Raw genomic sequence first — 26,542 nt, 5'->3', positions numbered from 1 at the left:
TACCCATTTCCCCCCACAAACCTGTTTTGAAACAACAAATTCAGTGATAATGTCCAACCTTATGCTGCTTTTAACATGCCTTAATAGTATTTCTGTAGGCTCTTTATCATTGGTTATATCTATCTTTCTCAGAAAAAGAGAGAAAGACTCTTCCAAAGGAAACAGGCAGCTTAAGGCTGCTATGACTCTCAATGTCATGGCGGGGTCTGTTGTGCTCAGAGCAGGAGCAAAGTCATATTTGACTTACTTTTGTGGGTAGTAATGTGGCCTCAGCAGGGTCGCAGCTCTGCCCTTGTGATTGTCAGCTTATAGCTGGGTCACGTGAGACGGGCATATGAGTGCGAAGTGCAAGCAGATTAGCAGGAGATGTCACAAGCTGTTCAGTAGGACTGCTGTGCCTGCCGTTTTCCTGGACCAGACACTTCTGTTTCAGAGACACTGCAGAATAATAAATGGAACTGCTTAATTTGATCAACAATGCAATAGTGTGCTTCTTTTTGCAGGATAAGTTCAAGGTGAAAGCATGAAGACACAAATGACATTTCCCCATCCTCATATTTTACCCTTATTTTACTGACCAGAAAGAGAGTGAACTCTCCTTAGGTGTCAAGGTGAATCCTTGACTGAGGCAAGATTTGAACTCAAGTCTCTCATGCCTCTTTGAGGCTGAGGGTGTTGAATTGTGATGCTACGTTTTCTAGGTTTATATGTGGCAACCACAAGAAAAATCATCCAGTCCTGTATGTTCTCTATGGTTCTTGCATCTTTTCTTTGAACACAGAAAGTCTTCTGGTTTTTAGAACAGAAAAGTACCGGTATGATAAATTTCAGAGGCATGGATGCCTTTTGTGCTCTTTTAGGACAGTGTTTTGACATGGGTAGTGACATATTTGGAAAGTGAACCTATCACATCTCACAGCACACATCCGTGATTAAATTTATGTCCAGTTTTTGTTATATTAATCAATATTCATTATTGCCAAAATGTTTTGGGGGGTGTTTTTACTTTTTGAAATATGGCAACCCTAATACGTTTATCTGGAAAAGCATTTCAGTGATTGTGAAAGGTAAATTTAAAAAATGAGGTAATAAAATGGCACTCACAACAATGTGTGAGGAGCTGCAAATGGCCCCACCCAGAGCAACTATGCCATGGCCACTGTTGTAAACAGAACAGAGTGAGTTGAACAGATTGGAAAAGTGCAATACTCTCATGAATGTGGAAAGTCTGCTGCAACTTCACTTGTAATTTGCAATGCAAGATCAGTGACTGGAACCTCCTGTCTAGAAGCTGCCTGGGTTGATGAAAAGTTGGCTGAATGACCACAAATGCATGGAAATTAAGAGGTCTTGTTCTTTATTGGTATCCACTATTGAGCTAAAATTTTGAACCAGAGACAGCAAATACAGTCTCAGAGCTGTCAAACAATACTATGCTTCTGCTCAAGACTGTCATTTCAGTAACTGACAATCCCAGACCCGTACCCATGTCCAGGACACATAACTCCATCTGCTAGAAACACTTTAGTTTTATATGCTATACATGCACATGTGCATATTAAGTTACCTAAGGCTAAGCTCTTCAGAACAAAGATCATTACATAGCATTTAAATGAGAGATCATGTAGACAAAACAGAATGTAGCATCTGAATAACTCTCTCCTGCCACTAGATAGGTTAAGCAAGAGAGCTTGTAAAAATAAATAGCAGTCTGTATATAATTATAATTATTTACACAGCAAGTTAAATTAACCTGTATGCACAGTATTTTATTACAGTTATCACGGAAAACATTTATCGCTGGTGCAAATCCACTGATGTTGCTTGTGGTGAACCATGGCTAGCTTGGCCCCATTATTCCTGAAAATTCTGAATGATTCATGTATAGCAGTTGTGTCCAAACTTTTTTCAAAGAGGGCCAGATTTGATGACGTGAAGGGCCATAAGGGCTGACCAAAGTTGTTGACCACAGGGGCCAGATTAACCTGACCGGTGGGCTGATTAGGTCCCCCGAAACAGACTTTGTACATACCTGATGTATAGAAAACCAGTTTTCCTGGTAGTTCTTTATACTTCACATTAACATACTAATTAGCAGCAGGCTGCTTAGTTATGTTACACTGACCACATCTGCACTTCACAGTAAAACCAAGGTTTACTGTGCATGAATCAATTACACCTGCTCTTCTCTCCCATAGTGCTGGGGAGAAACAAACCATGGTCTCTGGCTTAGCACTACATAAAAACCAGGGATCATTATTTGCTTCACTCAAAACCACTGCAGTCAGCGGGGCAGAACAGGATGGCTTACCAACACAGAGATTGTTGATGGTAACTGAAAAGGAGATGGGAGAAGCAGCAGGGAGGTCAGTGAGAATCAGATTAGTCCTGATGCAGAACTTGCACTGCACCAAACTGTCAGCTGTCTTGACCTCCATGTTGGGAAGCCAGGTAAGCAGCACCAAACCACTTTGAAGGCCACTGCTGCTCTAAACAAATAATGATGATAAGCCAGGTTTTGTACTTGGCTGGTCAAGAATAAACCACCATCCCTGGTTCAGACATTATGTTATGCCAGGGATTTAGGTTTGCATCCTCTATGCATTAGCAGCGAATGGAGCAAGACAGCCCAGATTGCTATGTTCACCACAAACCTTTAATTATGGCTTACTGTGATATGCAAACTGAGCCTGCATCATAGCTGTCAATGTTTTCCCTTTTTTAAGGGAAATTCCCTTATTCCGAATAGGATTGACAGCTATGGCCCTGTATATTCATTATAAACCCTACATTTCCACTGGACCTTAAAAAAGAATCTGAAATGTCTTAGAAATCATTCTTAGTCAGTCAAGCTTTCAAAACACTCCTGTGAGGTAGGCTAGTTCATCACCCCTTATTTTACAGATGGGGAAACTAAGGCACAATGTGGTGCAGCTACAACCCTATACCCACTTAACTGAGAGAATGAATTACATATAGAAATGAGCTTCTGTTTGTGAATTGCCCTTCTTTGTACAATCCTGCACATGTGCAAAATATTGCAGCATGGGGAGAAATCAGGACCAGCACACATACACAACTGGTTGGTTAATGTTGTCAGTTCTGACAAGCTTCTAATATCTGTTGAGGGATGTGGAGATTAATTCCAGGGTTCCCTTTTGTCCTTTCTTACTACTTCAAACAAGGATCTCTGGAGTGGGGTACCTATATATTGCAAAGTAACGAAGATAAATTAGCCTATGTATCTGATACTTTTCTGCTCCATTTCCTGCATGGTTCCCAGCTTTTGATATCCCCCTCTTAATATTTACATGGGAGTCTTCATTATATATTTCCTCCTTTAAGAAAAGCCCAGAATTATTGCCTATGAATTTTTTTCTCTGTATGTGTTCCTATGTGTGCGTATTACATAACTGAAGATAGCATTTCCTACACCTGACAAAAATGAGCCCCCAAAATGTCATGTCACAACAACCCTGTTCACCTTTAAGGCACCACTCTTTGCTGTTTTTGCATTCAGAATGAGCTTCAGGTTCATATTTCCAGTGTTATTTATCTCTAATTCAAATAAATAAGAAAAAACCAGAGTACCAAAATGTAGAGCTTTGTGGGCCATGCCTAAACCTGATCCTTACGTTGCAAGAAATAATCCTTTATGTTCACCTAGGCAGCCCTACTCCCCAAAAGACAATAACATTTAGTCCACTGAATGCCTAGAAGATCTATAACCCCTGACTGAATTTGTTCCCATGTACAGGGAACATTATAAAGATGTGGGGGTGTGGGGGTGTAACTTTCCTCCTGCAACATACAGGAGTTTGTGAGGAGGGAAGAAAGATAAAAAGTGCTTGTGGAAATACACTGGGATACCCAGCTATCATGTGCAACCTCACTTGTAAAAGCAGCCTTCTTAAACAGCATCCTAAGAAAACCTGCTGTTTTCAAGACGGTTTTAGTCACCATATGAAGCCCCTTTTTCTTATCAGGCAGATTAGCTTGGGTGGTTTGTCCATAGTAGCTGCAAAACAAACCATACAGGGGTCAGCTTGCTACCCCTTATAATAAAACCCACCACATTCCCCATAAGGGTGTAGCAGTTCCCCTTGATTTCAACATTTCATAGCAAACTCCAAATCTACTCCAGATCCCTTTTAAAAGTGTAGACCCAGCCATCCTTTTGCCAGCATCCACTTGTAAAAGACACATGCAGTGACTGAGATCCAAAGCCAACAGGTGGATGTTTTCAAGTATGAAAGTCAAGACTATCAAAAATTAACAAAGGAATGGGAAGCCTAAATCAACTGGCACAGGTGAACGGTCTCCAAATAGCATTGTGTGTTGCAGTGCCTCCTTTCCAACACACATTCCAAAGGTGCAACAGGACGGGATTGCTTTATCTCTCAGAGGCCAAAAAGCCTCAAAAATCACAATAGTCTTTAAAGTATCTCCTGGGAAAATCACTGCCTTAGCATATTCAGCAAAAGACAGACCAGTATATTAAATTAAAAAATATATAGGTGCCTGGAAATATTACTCTGGAGTATTTGTCAATGGCGTGTGTGTTTTGCATGATACGGAGGCTAACATGTCCCTTCAGCCCTTTCTTCCTTGAGGAGTTAGACTCATTATTCAGGGCCAAATGGACCACCATCTTGTCTTGCTTATCCTCCTCAGCCACCATCTGGCCTCTTGGGTACCCTTCTAGGCTATTGGTATCCGATTCACTGTAAATACCATCCAACATCATAGTTTTTGTAGAAGGTATTCCACACGTGCATGGGAACTGAGAAAAGAGAACAAAAAAGGCAGATGAAAACTCAGGCATTGCAAAAACAGAACAGGGGACAAAAATTACACCTTGATTTTATACAGAAAATGCATTAATGTTGCAACTGAAAATCGTATTCTCTTTTTCTGCAGTTTCCCAAAGTTATTATCAAGACACACTAAACCCATACAGGTGTACTATCCATCTGCTCATGAAACCCTTTATGGGTTAAGCAAAGGTGAATTCAGGGTGGAAAATATTATTTGTGTGACATAAGATAACAATAAGTTTTAATTCTGAAATTTTGCATCCATTTGGACTTACATTTCCTTGCAGTAAAGGTGCAATACCAATACTGGAGATCCTTTAACTACCATATTTTTCTTATTTTCTGGAAGTCTGCAGCTCAAAATTTGATTGAAAAATAGCTGAGGATAAAGACAACCTTTCTTTTTATAGAGTAACACTGACTTACATAAATGACTGTAGAACTCAGAATGGTGATCACACAAATTATACTTTTCCTTTTTCTACAATTAACAATATATGAGTCACCATAAAAGCAAAGTAAAGGTAAAGGACCCCTGGATGGTTAAGTCCAGTCAAAGGTGACTATGGGGTGCAGCGCTCATCTCACTTGAGGCCAAGGGAGCCAGTGTTTGTCCACAGACAGCTTTCTGGGTCATGTGGCCAGCATGACTAAACCACTTCTGGCGCAACGGAACACTGTGACGGAAGGCAGAGTGCACGAAGCCTTGTTTACCTTCCCACCGCATTAGTACCTATTTATATATTTGCACTGGTGTGCTTTCAAACTGCTAGGTTGACAGAAGCATCTCATCCTCATCATCAAGAGGGACGCAGGTGGTGCTGTGGTCTAAACCACTGAGCCTCTTGGACTTGCCGATCGGAAGATTGGTGGTTTGAATCAGCACAATGGGGTGAGCTCCGTTGCGCCATAAAAGCACAGCAGCCTGAACCCAACTCTATTCACACAAGTGGCAAACACTACAACTAATCAGCTTCAGATGAGGATGTGTATCCCCATTGGCATTAAATGATATTTCAAGCCAGCTGACTGGGGCCCTAGGTGAACATCGTGTGGTTCAGCTGCAGATCCACCTGATCAGATTCACGTTGGCTGTATGTGTGGATCTCTGGTTTGCTTGTTTAATTGTGGGAAAGATGCATGAGCTACCCCTTTGCACTTGACATGGAAAGTGCAAATGGGATGCATATGTCATTCATGCATCTGTTCCGGCCCCTTAATTAATAATTAATTATAAAATTATAATTAATTAAGGTCATTTATGAGCTCTCTTCAGTAGCAGGAGTCTCAGGGCAGGGTGCAATTCAGAAGACACAATGAAAGTATAAAAGCAAATCTACAGAGTTCACAGAAGCCACAACTTCTGTGTAATGCAAGAGGCCCGTCTATATTTTGAATTGCAAGCGTCTAGCTCCTACTATTATATTGGCTGAATCCAGTTTTGAAATGCGCACCTGACTGGTCAGGGCTTCATCATGATTCATCAGGAGTACTGTACCTAAAAACAATGCAGCAAACACAGGGAAATGCCATACTGAATTTCCCCCTTCTTACCCTCCCTATATTGTCTTTGCCAAAGTCCCAGGTTGCAGACTTCCCCAGTTCTGATCTTAGTTTCCTTCCCTCTGTTGTTCCTACTATCACCAACTCCTGCTTTTGTGGTGTCAGGGATTCGGAGTCAGCTTGCATGCTCTAGACAAAAATTGTTCACACACACAGACACACAAGGGTCAGTTTTCCGCATTCGCATTCACTAGCCCCTAATATATTAGTCAGGTGTGCAGGAAGTGCTTCTCACCTTTTCTCGCAGCTTCCTCTGCTTTCGCTCTTGCACAGTGGTCAGGTAGTTCACAGCTGCGTACTCTATCACCGAAAGGAAGACGAACACAAAACTGACCCAGAGGTAAATGTCCACAGCCTTGATGTAGGAAACTCGAGGCATGGAGGCATTGACGCCCGTGATGATGGTAGACATGGTCAGCACCGTCGTGATCCCTGAAAAGGCCCCACACAAGTGTTAAGAATTGGGTTTAATTTCAGCCAGGTCTCATAGCCACAGAACCTGTTTTCAAAAAAACTATTGCTCAGTGTGGTACATGTGAAGTGATAATGAACAGAATCTGCTTGAGGGTGTGCAGACATCCTCACCACTAAGCAATCACAGACAGACACCAGGCACACTGTGCTCAGTGGAAGAACTTGCAGGAAGGAACACTGGACCCCCTGGACTATTTTAGAATTAAATTACTGTCAACAAGCATCTATTATGAAGCTGAGCTTCGTTTCAGTGTTAATCATTGGGTCTTAGTCTCTCCCCATTTTAGTTTGGAGAATACAGTAATTCAAGAATGAGAAACCTTTTGACCTCCTAAAGTTACTGGACTGCAACTCCCATCACATCAAAAGCCAGGCTGTTGAACTACAGCCTGGGAAGCCAGGGTTCGAATCTCCTGAGTGACTTTGGGCCAGTCATTGCCTAACCTTGGTGGGGATTAAATGAGGTGTGGGGAGAGCCATGTACACCACCTTGAAGAGCTACTTGGAGGAAAAGGTGAAATATACTGTAAATGCAATAAACAAACAATCCTTACTGACCACAGGTTATGATAGTTGAAGCTGCTGAGAATTAAAGCCCAACAACAAATGGGGGGTGACAGTTTCCCTGGCCCTGCAGTAATTAGACTCTGCCTCTCACGCAACTTAGGTCCATTAACTCCAGTGAGTCTACTCTGAGTGTAACTTGGTTGGATATAGCTCATAGGGACTCTGTAGTTTTCCTTCCCTTGTATCCAGCTCTGCCGTCCTTTATAAAAGTTGAGAATCACTCACCTAACGATACTCTAGCCGGCACAGCCCTGCGATCAATCCAGAATGACACCCAAGATAGCATGACCATGAGTGTGGCTGGAAAATATGTTTGCAGCAAAAAGAAAAAGATGTGGCGACGTAACGTGAAGTTAATGTACAAGCGATTGTACCAACCTGTTAGGGAGAAAATGGCAGCTATTAAAAATGTGTGGTAGGTCTCCTTATGGCGGTATGAGCAATAATCAGGTGAGACATAGTATGTAATACAGAGATAAAAGTCCAGCAAAGGGAGGGCGGGGATAAAGGATGGTTCTGAAAGTACAAAAATAGAAGAACAGAAAAAGAGACAAGGAAGAAACATTAATATTATATACTATTACAATGGTACCTCAGGTTAAGTACTTAATTCGTTCTGGAGGTCCGTACTTAACCTGAAACTGTTCTTAACCTGAAGCACCATTTTAGCTAATGAGGCCTCCTGCTGCCGCCGGGCCGCCGGAGCACGATTTCTGTTCTCATCCTGAAGCAAAGTTCTTAACCTGAAGCACTATTTCTGGGTTAGCGGAGTCTGCAATCTGAAGTGTATGTAACCTGAGGTACCACTGTATATAGATAACACTTTCTGTGTGTGATTAAATTTAAAGAATTCATTTTGACTTCGGAACAAGTTTCTATTCTCATTTTACAACTGTGGAGCGAGACTGAGAGTGACTTAACCAAAGGATTTACTCAGTGAGGTACTTAATACTGTTAGTATTAAACTACCATATAAAATGACACTTTTGTTCCTTAACAGCAGGTTGGGGATCATTAACATATACACAGAGTGCCTTTGTGCTTGTGGAAATTATGTATTATCTTAGAAGATCGCACAGCTTTTGGTAAATTTAGTACCATCCACTGATCTCCAGTATTTTCACACCTTTTTTGCATTTCCACATTGAAGCCTACATTATATAGAACGTGCGGATGATTTTAAAATGGCTTGCTCATCCTTTGATTGCATCCACACATGCATGCAAACAGCATGAGAAAGTTTCAAAGGTGCTTATTAAGGCCAGACTAGAGAATAAAAAAGAGACACTTGAATGCAAATCCATCAACATGCAGAGTTTGACCCTTAGTATTATGCTCAATGATTTTTATATACTCACAGAGAACAGACAGTGTTTGTGGTATAGTTTTTAGAGTATTGGACAAGGGTTGGAGAGTTCCAAGTTGAAATCTCTAGTCAGCCATGATGCTCACTGGATGACCTTTGGCCAGTCACCATCTCTCAGCCTAACCTACCTCATAATATTATTGCTCAGATAAAATGGGGGTGGGCAAAGCTTTGAATCTTGCCCTTCAAAGAAAGACAGGATGATGGTGATGGTGATGATGATGATGAACAAAAGACAGACAAAAGACATTTCACCAGGCAAACTTGTGAGGCTGACTTATAAGTGTGGCAGGCATTTAGAAGAGGATTAGAAAGAAAACCTGATACCAGTGCTACTATAGAAAGCGAGTCTGGAGGTTGTATGAAATTTTTGTATCAAGAACTGAGACAAGGAGATTTTCTCATCTGTTTTTAGAGATTCATTCCCATTTTTCCAGTACAGCATCAGATCTTCATCTGTGTAAGCATCTGTGGAGGGTAGTGATGGGACAAAAATAATATTACATTTATAGGTCAACAGCAAAATAGTGAAATAGTCAGATGAATCAATGGCTTAATGTGAGAGGGCAATAAAATAATCTGTTGTTTTTTAAATATATAATGGACCTGGGTGCTGGCTGGTACTGATACTAATCTCCTGTATTTTTATCTTGTGAACCGCCCTGAGATCTTCAGATGAAGGGTGGTATATAAACAATAATAATCTCACATAACTAAACTGGGGTTCTTAAGAAAACAGGCAAACATTGGACAGAGGAGGAGAAAGTATTATTACACATACATGCTTAATTAGTATACCTCTATTCTCAAACTTAAAAAAGGTTTATGCAGCAATCCTACATGCATTTATTCAGAAGTAAATCCTGTAAACTCAGTGGGATTCACACTCAAATCTGCATAATCCTATGCACATTTACCCAGAAGTAAATTCACTCTTTTCAGTTGGGGTTATTCCCAAGTAGGATTGGGTGAATCTGTCAATTTTGGCTTCTCTCTGTTTCTCATTATCACAGTTTTACATAAGTTATACACATCATTAAGAGTTTACTATTAATTTCTCACAATATACACAGTTTTGTATGCAATTTCTTTATATATTCCTTATATAAGCATTTTTGGAAGGCATTTTGGTATGTTATTTTCACTCATATATAAACTCATATATTCATCTTTGTACAGATTTCCTGGCTAGAGAATGCTTTGCAAAATTTAGAGAAGTGCGAATCTCAAAGGATGGCTGTGTTTCAGTGATGATGAGATAGGTTCTCCTTCAAATGCAAACTAAACCGAATTTCTCCCTATTCCTACTTCCAAGTAGCCATACATAGGATTGTAACCTTAAGCTTCTGTCCCTCTCCTTCAAGGACTTTGGGAATAACAAAGCTATAAGTGTGGTGTGCTTGGGATCTTTTATACCTTTTTTAAAAAAACCGAAACTGTAATTTTAAACATTGCACACTACCCCGAGTGTTACTTTTGTTCCAGATGGGTGAGACATGCACACATGCATGCATACATACATAAAAATTGTTAATTCTCAGCACTCTCACCAGATGACAGTTCCCAGGATTCTTTGCACAGCAGCCATGAGAATTGCACTGTTATAGAAACAGTATCATTTGTAGTGTACATATACGCAAAATTGTTGGAACATGGCATGGCTAAACGGTAATACTAAATAGGGTCTTGCTGTATATACCATGAGTGGTGAACCGTTTTTCAGCCAGAGGACACACGAATGTAAATTTTATGGTTCACAGAGCAATTAAGCCTCTTCCAGAATCAGGGATGCTCAGCATTAACATCTGCATAATTGAAACATGCCTTTTCCACCTCCTAGACTCCACGGTCTGCAGGATGTTCCATTGGTTGCCCCTTGGTTATAGTGACATAGACATTTACCTAGACATATATCCAGTCTCTGATATGCTGGATTCTATGCTTGATCAGCTCTTATATGACTACATTTATTGACTTGTGGTGCACAGTCATCGGCAGATCCTATGGATCCTATGTTCACTTTAACATGCACACTTCAAACAAATCCATAAGGAATTGTGTAGACATCTAGGAAAACATTGCAGATAGAAACATGAATGCCACATACAGCTTTCGAGCTCCAGAGTACAAGTCTGCGAATCTAGCGGAAATCGGCTGAAGTCCATGTTGCACATGGCTGTAACTGTGATCCTAGAAATTCCAAAAAGAAAAGTCAGTTTTGCTAGGTAGGGAATAGGACTGAGTCACAGGTGCAGGGAAAATATAGGAAGATAGTACCTTCCCCAATCTCCATACTTGGGCAGGCGTCAAGTTGTAATTGATTCAACTGGTAGATTAATAAAATTACAGTGTAATTGCAGATTAATTAGTGGAGTTGAGATAACCAGGATCACTGTGGAGGCCACATGCACTAGGTTTTTCTCCTTCTTTCAGGTATTATATTAATTCCTGTTTTGCCACATGCTATACAGAGGAAGGTAAACAGCGTTTCCGTGTGCTGCTCTGGTTCGCCAGAAGCTGCTTAGTCATGCTGGCCACATGACCCGGAAGCTGTCCACGGACAAACACCGGCTCCCTCGGCCTATAGAGCAAGATGAGAGCACAACCCCAGAGTAAGTCATGACTGGACCTAATGGTCAGGGGTCCCCTTTACCTTTACCTATACAGAGGAATAAGGGCTCCTGAGTGTGTTGGTTAAAACGCCCGTCAGATATTAACCATCAAATATTGTTATTACATTGTAGAGCTATTCCAAGATATTTCTGGGCAAACAATACAGTGCTGTTCACATTGAGCTAATTGGTGCGCTTTTCACCTCATACTATAGAGCACATGGCCATCCGGGAACACCCGCAGCATGATATTGTCAGTGGTTGTGTCATGAATGAAGGATCTCTTTGAGTGAACGAAGAAGACATCTGGCACCCAGATCTTCTTCACCAGCCTCCCATCGAAAGTCATGCTTTTGTTAGTATGACTGGGAAAGGAGAGGCGCTCATCCTTCCAGTAATGCCTCAGATACAGTGTCATCGTAAAGTCCTGCAACGAGAGGAAGAAAAAGGGGAGATAATGTGTCTTGTGGTTTATGCTCCACACATGTGAAAAAATGAGTAGAATGGATGAGGAAAAAGTCCAAATGATGTATCCACTGCTGAGGTACGGAATCACTGTTTGTCATTAGCAGCATGCCAGAGGACTGAAATGCCTTTCTTGTCCTCCTCACTTGTTTACCTGTTTATGAACACATAACACACGTAGCTGCTTCTTTGTTGAAAGTCAAACCTATAATGATATCTCTATCCGTGGTAATCTCATAACGATATTAGTTGTAAGAAATAAGTAAAAGTCATGAGTGAGACACCTTACCTTTACCTGGAAGCAAAATATGGGGTTTTTTTCCTGACTAGGCACAGGTAATCAAACCTTAATTGAAAATTACATACCATATCGACCTCAGAAATACTGTCCAAACTTTCAACCTGCACGTCCACCCCGACAGGAATAGCAGGGCCTGTGACAGAGTGAAATTGAACTATTAGAAACTACCTATTATTAAAAAAACTATTCTTATACAAATATTTACATAAAATTGTCATTAAATATGTCATACGAAACCATACAGTACCACACCATATAAATAATACCTTATTAATACCTTAACTATTAATATCTATCTTCAGCATTTCATAAACATCCTTTAAAAAACTTGTTGTTGTTGTTTAGTCGTTTAGTCGTGTCCGACTCTTCGTGACCCCATGGACCAGAGCACGCCAGGCACTCCTGCCTCCTGCAGTTTGGTCAGACTCATGTTTGTAGCTTCGAGAACAGTGTCCAACCATCTCGTCCTCCGTCGTCCCCTTCTCCTTGTGCCCTCCATCTTTCCCAACATCAGGGTCTTTTCCAGGGAGTCTTCTCTTCTCATGAGGTGGCCAAAGGATTGGAGCCTCAGCTTCAGGATCTGTCCTTCCAGTGAGCACTCAGGGCTGATTTCCTTAAGAATGGATACATTTGATCTTCTTGCAGTCCATGGGACTTTCAAGAGTCTCCTCGAGCACCATAATTCAAAAGCATCAATTCTTCGGCGATCAGCCTTCTTTATGGTCCAGCTCTCACTTCCATACATCACTACTGGGAAAACCATGGCTTTTACTGTACGGACCTTTGTTGGCAAGGTGATGTCTCTGCTTTTTAAGATGCTGTCTAGGTTTGCCATCGCCTTTCTCCCAAGGAGCAGGCGTCTTTTAATTTCGTGACTGCTGTCACCATCTGCAGTGATCATGGAGCCCAAGAAAGTAAAATCTCTCACTGCCTCCATTTCTTCCCCTTCTATTTGCCAGGAGGTGATGGGCCCAGTGGCCATGATCTTCGTTTTTTTGATGTTGAGCTTCAGACCATATTTTGCGCTCTCCTCTTTCACCCTCATTAAAAGGTTCTTTAATTCCTCCTCACTTTCTGCCATCAAGGTTGTGTCATCTGCATATCTGAGGTTGTTGATATTTCTTCCAGCGATCTTAATTCCGGCTTGGGATTCATCCAGCCCAGACTTTCGCATGATGAATTCTGCATATAAGTTAAATAAGCAGGGAGACAATATACAGCCTTGTCGTGCTCCTTTTGCAATTTTGAACCAATCAGTTGTTCCATATCCAGTTCTAACTGTAGCTTCTTGTCCCACATAGAGATTTCTCAGGAGACAGATGAGGTGATCAGGCACTCCCATTTCTTTAAGAACTTGCCATAGTTTGCTGTGGTCAACACAGTCAAAGGCTTTTGCATAGTCAATGAAGCAGAAGTAGATGTCTTTCTGGAACTCTCTAGCTTTCTCCATAATCCAGCGCATGTTTGCAATTTGGTCTCTGGTTCCTCTGCCCCTTTGAAATCCAGCTTGCACTTCTGGGAGTTCTCGGTCCACATACTGCTTAAGCCTGCCTTGTAGAATTTTAAGCATAACCTTGCTAGCGTGTGAAATGAGTGCAATTGTGCAGTAGTTGGAGCATTCTTTGGCACTGCCCTTCTTTGGGATTGGGATGTAGACTGATCTTCTCCAATCCTCTGGCCACTGCTGAGTTTTCCAGATTTGCTGGCATATTGAGTGTAGCACTTTAACAGCATCATCTTTTAAAATTTTAAATAGTTCAGCTGGAATATCATCACTTCCACTGGCCTTGTTATTAGCAGTGCTTTCTAAGGCCCATTTGACTTCACCCTCCAGGATGTCTGGCTCAGGTTCAGCAACCACACTACCTGGAGTATACGTTTTAAAAAACTAGAGTCCTTACATATACCTATTAATATGATCTCACAAAAAATTCCAAAATATACTATGTAACTGAATATATTAAGCTTTCTATAGCTGCATAGAGTCTAGCTCAAAATTGGATATACTACAACAATGGAATTGCAGGACTCCCATTTATTTATTTTTTCCTGCTTTTGTTTTGGATATAATTACATATCTGACAGCTTCCAAGTGTCAGCTAATTGTAGAAACTGCTAATAATATTCCTAGAAGAAGAGTTGTTAGCACAGTGCTTTAAATTGCCATACACATTTGACTTTTGTAAAGTCTACATCAGGGGTCGGCAACCTAAGGCCCGTGGGCTGGATGTGGCCCAATCGCCTTCTCAATCCAGCCCACAGACGGTCCAGGAATCAGCATGTTTTTACATGAGTAGAATGTGTCCTTTTATTTAAAATGCATCTCTGGGTTATTTATGGGGCATAGGAATTAGTTCATATTTTTTTCCAAAATATAGTCCGGCCCCTCACAAGGTCTAAGGGACAGTGAACCGGCCCCCTGCTGAAAAAGGTTGCTGACCCCTGGTCTACATCCTGACATCACACACAAATCACATAGCATTTATGTTCAAGCATAGTGGAAAGATTTTTTAAAAAAGAGTATCCTGCTGAGTAGTAGTATAAAATAGCAGGAATCATTAAAAAAAACTACAGCCATGGTGAGCACTTTTTATAGAATCAAAAACAACATAAATCCAACAGCCTCAAGCCCTGCCTGGGTGGGTTTAGAAGGTTGTCCGTGCTGCAGACCATACTGTTGAATTAAGCATCTGGTGATGAGTCACAGGAAGATGTCAAGAGATTTCTGATCTCGCTAATCCTTGCGGTCATTAGAGAGCTGCTAGGTTTTTAATCCTGTCTCTGCTTCCAACTAAACTACACAGTGGTAGAAGGGGGAGGTCGGGGGGGGGAATGCTACTCCAGATGATTAGTTAAATTCGTCACCAACTAACACTATAGAAAGGGAAACAAAATAAAACTCTGACGTACAGGAAATAAAGGGTGGGGAAGGGCAGTGGTGTAGCATGGGTTGTCAGCACCCGGGGCAAGGCAAGTAATTTGCACCCCCTAAACCGTGAATTTGCGCCCCCTAACCCATGGATTTGCGCCCCCTAACCCCCAGATGTTGCGCCCGGTGCGGCCGGCCCCCCCTGCACCCCCCACGCTACGCCACTGGGGAAGGGAACAGAAATGGAAAACCCTGAAAGTATCTGTTAGAGATTCTAGGATGCAATGCATGAGGAATGTCTCTTACACAAGTCCCTATCAAATGAGCAGCTGGGGGTGGCAGTAGGAGCTGCCTGGTGATTGGGAAGCTTATTTTGCCTAGGGCCCCCAGTCTTAGCTTGCTTGGTTTCTCTCTCATAGTAAATATAAAGCAGGGGTGGGGAGCATCTTTCCCTCGCAGGCTGAATTCCCTAGAGGGGAGAACTCCACAGGGTAACTGCAACTTCCATCTATTTCAGTAGGGGTCGTGTGAGAAACCGTCTCACTGATAACTTTGCTCCCTGCTTCCATCAGTTCAGACTTTCGTCTACTTTTTAATGTGTGGAATTTTGTTGCCTGCTTGAGCCTGTTCAGGACTCCTTCAAGTGACCTACTGTATTTATTGAGCATTCTTCCTGATTTGCTTGCACAAAGCTTACAGGGAGGGTAGATTCCTTTTGATTTGATTGCAGGGAAGTGATATGGCAATGAGCATTCATCCTGATTTGCTTGTGGGACATTTACAAGATTTTCTATTAATCACTCGTTCGTTCCACACTTTTCATTGCATTACTCTGTTTCTTTCTTAGAGGAAAAGAAGTCAATTTCTTGTGTATATAGCTAATTTGTTGTGCTACAGTAACAGAGTGCTTTAACTGTGCAATCCTACATTTCTCAGTATGCACTTGAATCCCTCTCACAAAATATTAACAGTTTGGAGGCAGCCTCAGTTAGGAATTTTGGCTTATCTTGGATATGTTTATCCTTATACTTGTGTTTCTAAGCATCTGATTTAATCACAGTATATAACATGTATATATTATGTATATGTATATAACATATACATATGTAAATGTAAATGTATATAACAGCTCTCAGTTGGACTTCATAAAGCATATGAAACTTCCAATTACAGGGGCAGAACTTCCCCGGCGGCACCCTGTGTGGTGCCAAAATTTGGTGCCCCCGAGGCTCTGCCATACGTCTGGATTTTTCTGGACATTAGTGGTATTTCAAAGGCAGAATGTCTGGGAGGAATTTCCGAAAGGCGGTGCTTTGACCTGGATCTTAGACAGGTCAATAACTTTTGGGTCTTCCTAAAAAAAAAGCTCAACGTGGCAACCCTAGCTCTGTGCCCAGTGCAACCAAACCAGTCACGTCCCCCTAAATACGCTTCTACACTTCTCATTTTCCCTCAAGCGGCAAAATGGGATGAGCCGTCCCTGTAAACAGCATTTAGGTGTTTACAGATTTTGAATAATAGAATGAGCATGTACAATGCCGGCCAGCCACCTCTAACTATTAAACGATATATATGTCTGGCATGTCTGGCAACAAGTGCCAGCTGTGGTGAGCCCTGGCATGACCCACAGCAGCCCAGGTGTCGATGTGGAGTGTTTGGCTGCTGCCTACATCATCTGCGACCCTGGGGTGGTTATTTAGGGAAGCGGGTGCTGGGCTGGGCTTCAGCTGCAAGGTCTAGCCTTAGCTGCATCACTGCAGAGGAGCAAGATCTTGTAGGGAGGTGGGGGCTGTCATGGTGCTTTGAAGAACTTGCTTCTCTCCCCTCCCCCTTGCCCCCTTTGATATACTGCAATTTTACATCTGAATGAACCTAGCAGGGTTGACGTCACTCCAGCTTTTACATTTGTGTACACAACAACATTACTACGTCAGCGATTCACCATGGATGACTGGAAGGTTCTGTAGGTTAGGATTAAGTTCTGCTGGCAGAGCTCAGCAGAGAAGCTTATGCTGCTGCACCTGCCCGCTAGGCTCCAGGCTGTGGTGGCTAATCCTGTCGTTCCGTGAGCAACATTTGCTATATTTTTATTTTCAAATTGTGATTGGATTTTAGATCTCCTTTAAGAGGCAAGAGATTAATAATCTGGGAGGCTGAAGCCCAAACTTGACCTTGCATGAAAAATAAGCACGGTTTTAATTATACCAATGATCAAGTACAAGGTGCCTTCCATCCACTTTGATTTGGAATGCTTTATAGATTTCATTTCAAGGAAAGGACATGCTAAATTTGGTTGCGCTCGCTCCTTCACTGAATCAGTGACCAAACAGATCAAAAGGGAGCACAGTTACAGTGTCTAAACAGTGCAGAATTAGTGTACGCACTTCTTTTGACAATGTGCCCCCAAACCTGCAAAAGCAGGAACAGGAAAGGAAGGCACATGCAGCATTAATCTAACATAGAAGCTACCCGGATATACACAAGTTAGGCTATTTCTGTCCAGACAAGGGCACAGCTGAGCCACCAGCCAAAGGTGATGGAAGGCACTTTGCACCACTGAGGCCACCTGAGCCTCAAGCGACAGCAAAGGCTCCAGAAGTACCCAAAAGCTACGTAACTCACTCCTTCAGAGGGAGTACAGCCCCATTTTTATCCACAGAGCCCTGCTTTGGTGCCCACAGGATCATCTCCTCTGCCTCTCCCTGCTGTCAAATTGATGCTTGAAATAAACATTATGTTGTAGCCAATGCATCAAGCCACAGTGTGCTTAATGGCTGTGGTCTGTGTGTCATGCCCACGACATTTTCTTCATTTTGCAAACATGCCGACAGGCACCCAAAAGATAGCAGAACCTGCTTTTAGCTCGTATGTGCCAATTAAATGTCACCCAGTAGGAACTGGCTGGTACTACACTGGGTGGGGAATAAACCATATCACAGGAACCGTATTAGGCTGTTCTTCGACGGAAAAGATACTGCTATTTTAAGTATCAGCTAAAGCTGCTTATTCATGGACTCCCTATAAAAAAGAGAGATGTCCTAGATGAAATGCTTACAGTGAGAGTTTGAGGAAGGGAGCCCAAATGAAATATTTACATAATCTTTAGATATTAATATTTGTAGTAAATAATACCTGAACATCTGCTAGCTCTGACAAGGTCATTGGCACTGAGATAACTCTGAAAGGGTCAAATCAAATGTGCTCTCATATTAGGACAGGAAAAGGCTCTGCCACATGCAAGGAAAGGAGAAGTCAGATGCATGAGGTGAACAGAGAAGATTTTAGATATATATTCATATGGGATCTATATATCCTGTATGGTGGGATGCAGTGGACATGCCAAGCTGAGACAAAGGCCCATCTATACTGCTGTTTAATGTGGACACTAAGCTTCCTGTACCTCCATGAATGAATCTTTATTTGCATCAGCCATCGGCCATAGCAATAAAACAGCATCCATTCGTTTTCCATTGTCCATGTGATATTCTCCACAAAATCAATGCCTTCCCACCACTTTCCTCCCCCTTCGTCCGAATTTTCTCATACCGTCTCCTTTTCAGAGTATCCATGGTACAACAAAATCCAAATTGAGGGAGGGGAAAGTATGGCAAGGCAGTGATTTAGAGGAGTGCATCATATGGACAATGGAGAATTAATTGAGGTACAAGAAGCTACACATTAAACAACAGTAGGGATGAGACCCAAGAAGTACATCCTAAGAGCTGTGACCCAATCGCTTAGGTAAGTACACTGAGCTGCTGACACAAATTAGATGGTAATTCCATAGCTCCAGTCAAAGTTGTACCCAGATTTGTGTGCATGCCTACAGTTAAATTCAGCTTGGTGCTTACGTACTGCATCTGCCACTAACATGCTTTCTGGGTTACAGGTATAAATTGTGCAGCTTAGAAAAGGTCAGTGAATATTTTCAGCAAAATCTATGGAGCATGTGCTTCTTCACCACATTTATAGGTCTGACATTTTATTATGTTTTTGTATGTACTGGAAGCCACCCAGATGGGCAGGATATACTACTACTACTACTAATAATAATAATAATAATAACTACTTGTGCAAAGAGGATCAATCGTCAATCCTGGAGACTTGAACTCAGTGAGTCCCCACAATGCCGTTCCCACCATTTTTTGTGGGGACGAATTTGCAACACCCCTCCAGTTACCTCCAAAGGCTGGTCTCATGGTGAAATCATGGTCATCTACCCTCAGGAGCTGTTCACTTTTTCCTGTCCGAGTTTTGGTCATGTCGTGGTTCTTCTTATATATGTGACTAAAATGGAAAGCAAAGAACCAACTGTCACTCCTAGTCATCCAACATCATCATCTTCATCATAGTACTGAAATTCTATATAACTTGGATATTACAATGTAAGTTGAAGTACTTTCAGACTGTCGCTATTTTGCGGGTGGGATTCAAGAGCATGCCAGCAAATTTAGTTTGAATAGTAAAAGTGAATTTGGTGTTCTTGCACAAAATGTCCACTTAAAAAACAACAGACTTTTTGTGGCAAAGAAAGTGTTTGGGAAATGCTCTAGAAAGTGTGGAACAATTATTGCTTGACTCAGTGCCACATAACCTCCCTGCAACTTTTGTGCAAACTATTCAGGTTGAATCCTCAGTAAACAGGTTGATTGGAAGTGACCTTATAGTTAACTAGCATAGTAGCAAAAAGATAGCAGAGCAACCTCTTGATATAAAAGTGAATATAACATACATATGTGGAAATTTAATTATAGTCCAGCTAAAGGTATACAGGGGTCAGTTAGGTAAGAGGAAAATGTCTCGTTTTCTAATCACTACTGATTTAAGAGGGGGGATTAGAATAAATTAAGACCAAAGAGCCCTTTGCTCTAGCAGTGAGATCTGCAAAGTTGTACATACTACTGCTACAGTCAGAAACAGATAAATTTCAATGCTAGCTGAGACTGATGGGAGTTCATTGAGTTTGGTCCAAACTTGTGCAGCCCTAAATAGCCTCTCAGTAGTGATTGATTTCTAACATTTTGAAGTATTCATAATATGGAATGAGGCTAGTACACTGTAAGCCTTTGTGGGGCAGCCATATTTGTGAGTTAAGTAACACATCATCCAACTCAATAGGTGAAAGTCTCCGCCACATCATACCCCATGCCCATCTAAGAACAGGAAGCAAGAGTGTGGAGACTCACAAAATGGTGGCCCCAGTCTTCATTAGTAGTGTACTACCGCCAAACATTACAGTGGGGAGTGGGGATTGGTTGCCCTGGGAGATGCCATTTTGGGCTGTATGTCCTTGTCACAAACACTGTCAGGGGTTCTATCCAATGTGCAAAGCAACATGCCAGTGGGGAAATCATGGATTAGCACACTAAGCTCCCTTTGTTGGCTCCCATTAACCAGATTGCAAACTTCTGAAGCAGGGAGCCTCAGGCATTCATGGAAGCTCCCAGAACAATTTAGAGCCCTATTCTTCCAGAATTCTCAGTTGTGCATGGAGGACATTCCATGCTTGCCCTCCAACTTGTGGAGAGTGATTTGAGACTGTGGTGCAGAGTTTAGCACACTCACGACTACTATAGTGTTGTCTTTATATATGAGTAGAGCATCTGAGGTTGTTATTGGCACCCGTCTGTCTTGAGACGCAAGAGGCAATGGAGTGTGCCTCCGGAGGTGAAGTAAAAGTGCTGTGTTTGCAGCACCAAAGTGGCCTCCCCAGGGTGTGCAAGCTTGGACAGTTTGTATGGAGGTCCTGGGATGCCCAGATGACAAGACCCCCCCTCTTGGGCTTGCTGATGTGGATATAATGTGTATTCTGCATATAGGCAAGGGGTGAGAAGGCCTAAAGAAGAGGAGACATTTTTGAACCTGATGGTAAAGACCAATAGGGAGCCAGTGCAAAGAATGAACAAGATTGGAGAGTGAGGTTATGATCACAGAAGTTGGAGAGGGCTTTCTGGATCAGTTGAAGAGAATCACTATAGCAGGAAAGGAGTGATTCCTGCCATCTATATAACATGCAGAGTGACAACAATCTTAATTGAATACAGAGAGATGATGGAGGTCTTGGAGGAAGAAGCAACGTCTTCATTTAAAAGCCCCCACCTCTAATCCCTTGGCTACAACCCACCCACTCAATATGACCATCCAATTCCTCCCATATGCTTGTTGTTTGAGGCAGTAAAAGGGCACAGCTAGCATTAATCTGAATGCCCCAACATTATGTTTCTTCTTCCACAGTGTGCACCTTAACTGTACTTATTTAGTAGGTCTTCACTAGTAAGCAAGCTTGTTTGAAATTGTGAACAATTATAATGATTATGAGTTGTATTTTAGTACACTGAAAAAATGTTTTCCTAGTGCTTTCTAAATGTTAAATGAAACTGTGCCTTCTAAATGTTAAAGCAAAAGTGGTCATGGGTTAAAAAACAACAATGTATTTTTTAAAGCTACTAATTGCTAAAATCTGTGTGCTGACAGGTCTCACAAAAAACTGGTTTATTCCACTTCTGTGCCCCACAATGATGAAGAGCTACAAACAGTATAAAACAAGCACAATACTTTTAATCTGAGAAATGTTGGAAGCATGGGAAAAGGAAGATTTTATGAAGCCCACTGCCATATGAAATAATGCCATTATTTGTTGAAGCAGAAAGCATTAATCGATTAACAGCTTGATAGCAGATTAAAAATAGAGTTCCAATTAATCAGAGTCTGCCATCTGGGGCATTCCCAATGCCACTTACAAAGCCACAACCAGGTCTCCAAATTGGCTTCTTCCTTCTATGGCAGGATCTCCCTTCATGTGGAAGAAGGGGTCTTTGAAGAAACCTTGGTCTCTCTTGGATGCTTCTGCCCAGAGAGTAGGTCAAAAATCCAGAAAAGCTGGCCCTACTGCTGGGCAGTGTGTGGCAGCCACCTCAGGTAGCAGTTGCTGACAGTCAGTGACGCTGAGGTGTTGGACAGAGCTACATGTGCCACACGACCTGCCCTGCACCTCCTAAGCCGGTCTCTGCTGTCCTAAATTGTGGTGGAGGATGCCAATGTTGTCTAATTGCCAGTGTTTGAAGTGAGAGTTAACCACCTATCTTTGCTGGCTCCCAGTACATTTTTGAGCACAATTCAAAGTGTTGGTGCTGATCTTTAAAGCCATAAACGGCCTCAGTGCTATACAGCCAAAGGAGCCCCTCCACCCCCATCATTCAGCCTGGACACTGAGGTCCAGCTCCAAGGGCCTTCTGGTGGTTCCCTCACTGCAAGAAGTGAAGTGAGAGGGAACCAGGCAGAGAGCCTTCTCAGTAGTGGCGCCTGCCTTGTGGAATGCCCTCCCATCAGATGTCAAAGAGATAAATGACTATATAACTTTTAGAAGACATCTGAATGCAGTCCTGTATATGGAAGTTTTTAACATTTGATTTTTTAATTATGTTTTGTTGGAAGACACCCAGAGTGGCTGGGGCAACCCAGTCAGATAGCCAGGGTACAAATATATTATTATTATTATTATTATTATACATTATTTGCAGCAGGGCTGGAGAAGGTGTGGTGCTCCAGGTGCTGATGGGACTAGAACTCTCATCCCTGACCATGTTATTTCGTTTCTGATAGTTGAATGAATGATATTAAACAATATGCACAATCCCACATATAAATGGTATGTTAAAGCTGTTTATTCTCATTTTTAAAATTCTGCAAAGGGTAGATGTTGTTTCACACCAAAAGGTATTCCTCCATAAAAAGAAAAATGTACCGAGGAGTCAGCTCTTAGGAACCTTAAATTGTGCAAAACTATGAACAAGAATCCCGCGCCCATTTATGCATCTGTAGGCCCTTCCTGGGGACCTGTATGGATAAGTATGGTCCTGCAGCTTTTAATATAAAGGGTGAAAGTCAAGCAAGCAGTGCACCATTGAGTTAAGCAGAGGTTGATAGGACCTCTGTGTAAGTCCATCTAAAAACAATGGACCCTGCTTGGAGGATTGCACCATGTTGTAACATTTCAAATCTGAATTATTAACAAGCTGCTTTGTGAAGGCTTTTTTCCCCTTTGAAAAACAGGGTATAAATGCTGTCTTAAATTCTTTCCTAAACAGCAAAGAATTGATCAGTCTTTGTAATCAACAACATTCCCAATTACTTGCACAGTAAAGATTTGGACTGTAAATGTCACAGGAAGGCAAGAGAATGAGGCCAGTAAGATGAGGTGAACTAGTTTTGCTGGAGAGAATGTAATCTTCCACCAACAATGGCAGTCCAATAAAATAAATCAGCTCATCCATTGTGAATCTCTTACCCAGTGGGACGAAGTTAGTAATCACTTCATGTGCAAAGCTTGAGAGCAACATGCTCTAAGTTCACAGTGTCAGGCTGAAGAAAACACAACTAATAAAAAGATGAAGGTCACAGTGTTTCCATTTAATAAGACGGATTAACCCAACTTTGTTTATAAGGTCTTAACCAGGCAAATGGTCCTGTAAGATGCAGTTCACTGGATGACATAACTCAGTATGAAAATGGATAATATATACTTGGGGTTGCTTAGCAGTTTGGGGGAGATTATCTTTTTCTCATATAAACCATTCACCATGCTCTATGATATTAAATCTGATAAAACTTTACTAAGACCTTTTAGCTGTTTGGTACATGCTTACAGTACTAAAAAAAAAGTGAGGCTCACCAAATAATTTGCAACAACAAAAGGTAGAATTTATAAATATGAGTATTAGGCATTTATACATAAAGAAAAATAGATGTTTAACCAACAAAACAACAAGCCCAACACCAAACAAATAAAACAGAAAAGCTGTAATCCTCTGCACATCTATTTAGTAAGAAGAACCACCAGTTCTTCTCTCTGAGTAGACATGCATGATTTCAGGGAGCACATCCTGAAACTGATACAGGCAAGATATTTAGAGAAGTATATTTTATGTCTTATATTTTATACCTTCACATCTACAATAGGCTTTGGTCAAGATAAAAAGCAGCCCTACGGGTTGTTTTGAAGTAACAGAGCAGTTGATGCAATTTCAATATTTAATGTTCATGTCTGAGAATCTATTCCATAATCACATTATCTTTTAAAATTCTTGGAAAAAGAATCATTATAATAGCTCTCAAAGCAGTAATGCAATTTAGTATTATTCGGGGAACTAGAGTTTTACCTCTCTCTCACACCAGCAGTTATAGTGCATGTACTTTTCAGGCACACCATGCAATATACAGCAGAACTACACGTATTGAGCATTTTTCTGGTGAAAATATATAGTGAAAACTGAGGAAGTGATCAGTTATTTTAGCTACTCCTTACCTTATTTGCGGCAGCTCTACTTGTCCTGTCCATCTCCTTTTCCTGTGCTTTCTGCTCTCCCCAAGGAAGAACAAACAAAAGATCAGCAAAATTAGTTTTGCAAAATTGTAAGGCATTCCGTGGGAATCACTGCTCCACTGTCCTTCAGTTCTGTAACCGCCTGCCGTGTAAGTACACGCTGGTTTAAACATTGAATCAGCTGCATCTCCAGAATCTCACATTTATCAGTGTGATCATTGTTAGAAAGAAAACTGCTTTTCTGCTTTAATATTTTAAACCTGCTTTCCAGGGCTTCCTACTCAGAGCTCTTCCTTTCCTTGCTGCTCAGGGATTGGCCATTACTCATGAAGAAGTTAGTCCTATCTGGCAACATTTCCACTGGGTCCTAAACGAGTGCTTTTGCAGAAAGCCATTGGATAAAAAGAATGCAACTCCATCTGCCAGTTTTGTTCTAGCCACTAATCTCGGAATTGCACAATCCTCTGCCAGACTGTGCAAAACCATCTCTCTCTGTTTTTTTATTAGGGAGGCTGGATAGACTGTGTGTCTTACAGAGAGCATTCTTCAATGAGAGGCAGGTGCTTACATGTTCATGATGCAGCAAACATAGCCTAGTGTCACTCTACTGTAGAGTTTGTGATCTTGTAGTTAAGTTAGCCATCTAAAAGAGCTGCCAGCATGCAAACAGAGTCTGTTCATTCTGCTTTTTAAAATCATAGTCTTTCAGTTTTATCATATTTTTAATCAATGCTCATAAATATTCTTTTGTAAACCGCTGTGTGAGGTCTGCATGAAAAGCACTATACCTTAAACTGATAAGTAACAAATCAAGTGCCATTTTCTTTAACAGGAGGAAAATGCTAGATTGTTAACAAAATAAGTGAAATGGCTTAAATTGTTTGTCTTTAGAGCACTCACAGTTGGTTTCTGATCCTGAAATGTCATAATGAATGCAGGTAATGCTTATGCAGTGCATTTTGAGCTTTAATTTTCAAACACTTTCTATACACTCACTATCTCTGTCATCCTTGGGGCAACTCCATAAGGTAGACCAGTTTTTATTAACATATTGCACATGGGTGACTGAGGCTGGGAGAGTGTGGTGGCTTCCCTAAGGCTGTACAGTGAGATAGCTTCTGAAATGCAGATTTCTGGAGTCAAACTCTTAGCTACTACAACAGTTCTCAGGACCTCAAAGATTAAAATGAGAAGTTAAATGCCAACTTTAACAATCCCTTGTTTTCAAAATAAAATGTTATTTAGTCAGAGTTGTTTTGAATCACTGCATAGCCAGGCAGCGCCACTTGCATTTCTATGTGATAAGCAAATTCAAGGAAGAAAATAATTTGGCTTCGTGAGATTTGAATATTAATAGTTATGTAGCTTCTACTTTGATGTGGCATCTCCATATCTCAGGCCAAAATTATGTGTTATATTACAGGGACCAGACTTGATCTTGATTGTTCTAAGGGCAATTTCAAAAGCCGCATATTCTATAGCATGTATACAGCACTACAAGTGGAACTCACAACCAAATATTGCAGTACAGTGTGCTCGTGTTCATGTTTTAAGCCAGTCCATTCTATTCCCCCTCCCCTCGTTTTCCATTCCCCCTTTCCTACAGCAGTCAGCCAGCATCCTATGTCCATTTTTACGAGCATCTTTAATCCTCATTGGTCTGTTTTTGGAAGAATTCCACTCCTATGGCTTTCCCTACTAAAGTATATTGTACTTCTACAAACTCTGGGGCTGCTGCTTCGTTCCTCTGGCTACACAAGGAGCAGCACTCGGAGAACTGAGTTTACTATTAGTTTAGACAAGTGAGGAGCCGCAACAAATTGGTGCATATTGTGTCAAGGCGAAAAACATTTAAAGATTTATTTTCTCAGGCAGGAGTCTGCCCAGAATGTTACTTTTAAATGCAAATTACACTAGGCAAGATACAGAGAAATACCCTGGAAAGGGTTTTTTCTTGCCCTTGCCTACCTTCTGCAACACCTTTGCATCCTGAACAGTCACTGCTGGAGGTCAAAGATCTTCCAGAGCAGCATGGTATGGGTGTGTGTGTGAAGATGTCTCAAATCAGCTGAAATTGATTTCTTACAAAAGGAGTGGCTTTTGGTGAGTTGGAGTGGTTGGGAAAGCCCATTGGACAAAGGAGCTTCCACTCATACTGAGTCTTCACTGTATTTCAGGGGTCTTTT

The 26,542-nt window shown here is 41.4% G+C and overlaps 1 protein-coding gene across 3 annotated transcripts; it reads right to left on the bottom strand.

Annotated features, from left to right (window-relative positions):
* Positions 1 to 1,340: 1,340 nt before the first annotated feature.
* GABRR2 (gamma-aminobutyric acid type A receptor subunit rho2) lies at positions 1,341 to 26,524 on the bottom strand. 3 transcript variants are annotated; one of them, XM_081905567.1, is made up of 10 exons: positions 24,339 to 26,524; positions 19,215 to 19,321; positions 12,231 to 12,298; positions 11,603 to 11,826; positions 10,895 to 10,977; positions 9,115 to 9,255; positions 7,647 to 7,799; positions 6,616 to 6,812; positions 6,372 to 6,509; positions 1,341 to 4,783 (listed from the first exon to the last, which is right to left on the bottom strand). In XM_081905567.1, exons 1-10 carry the CDS (start codon positions 24,527 to 24,529, stop codon positions 4,475 to 4,477), a joined length of 1,611 nt encoding a protein of 536 aa, XP_081761693.1. In that variant the 5' UTR covers positions 24,530 to 26,524; the 3' UTR covers positions 1,341 to 4,474. The 3 variants fall into 3 exon arrangements, with proteins under 3 accessions (XP_081761693.1, XP_081761694.1, XP_081761695.1); XM_081905568.1 differs by lacking the exon at positions 6,372 to 6,509; XM_081905569.1 differs by lacking the exons at positions 12,231 to 12,298; positions 24,339 to 26,524 and having other exon boundaries at positions 19,215 to 19,277.
* Positions 26,525 to 26,542: the final 18 nt, after the last annotated feature.

The sequence above is a fragment of the Podarcis melisellensis genome (genome assembly GCF_964234715.1).
Source record: "Podarcis melisellensis genome assembly, chromosome: 3".
NCBI lineage: Eukaryota > Metazoa > Chordata > Lepidosauria > Squamata > Lacertidae > Podarcis > Podarcis melisellensis.
Note: the sequence above shows the minus strand (reverse complement) of the source record. Positions and strands in the feature narration are given on the sequence as shown.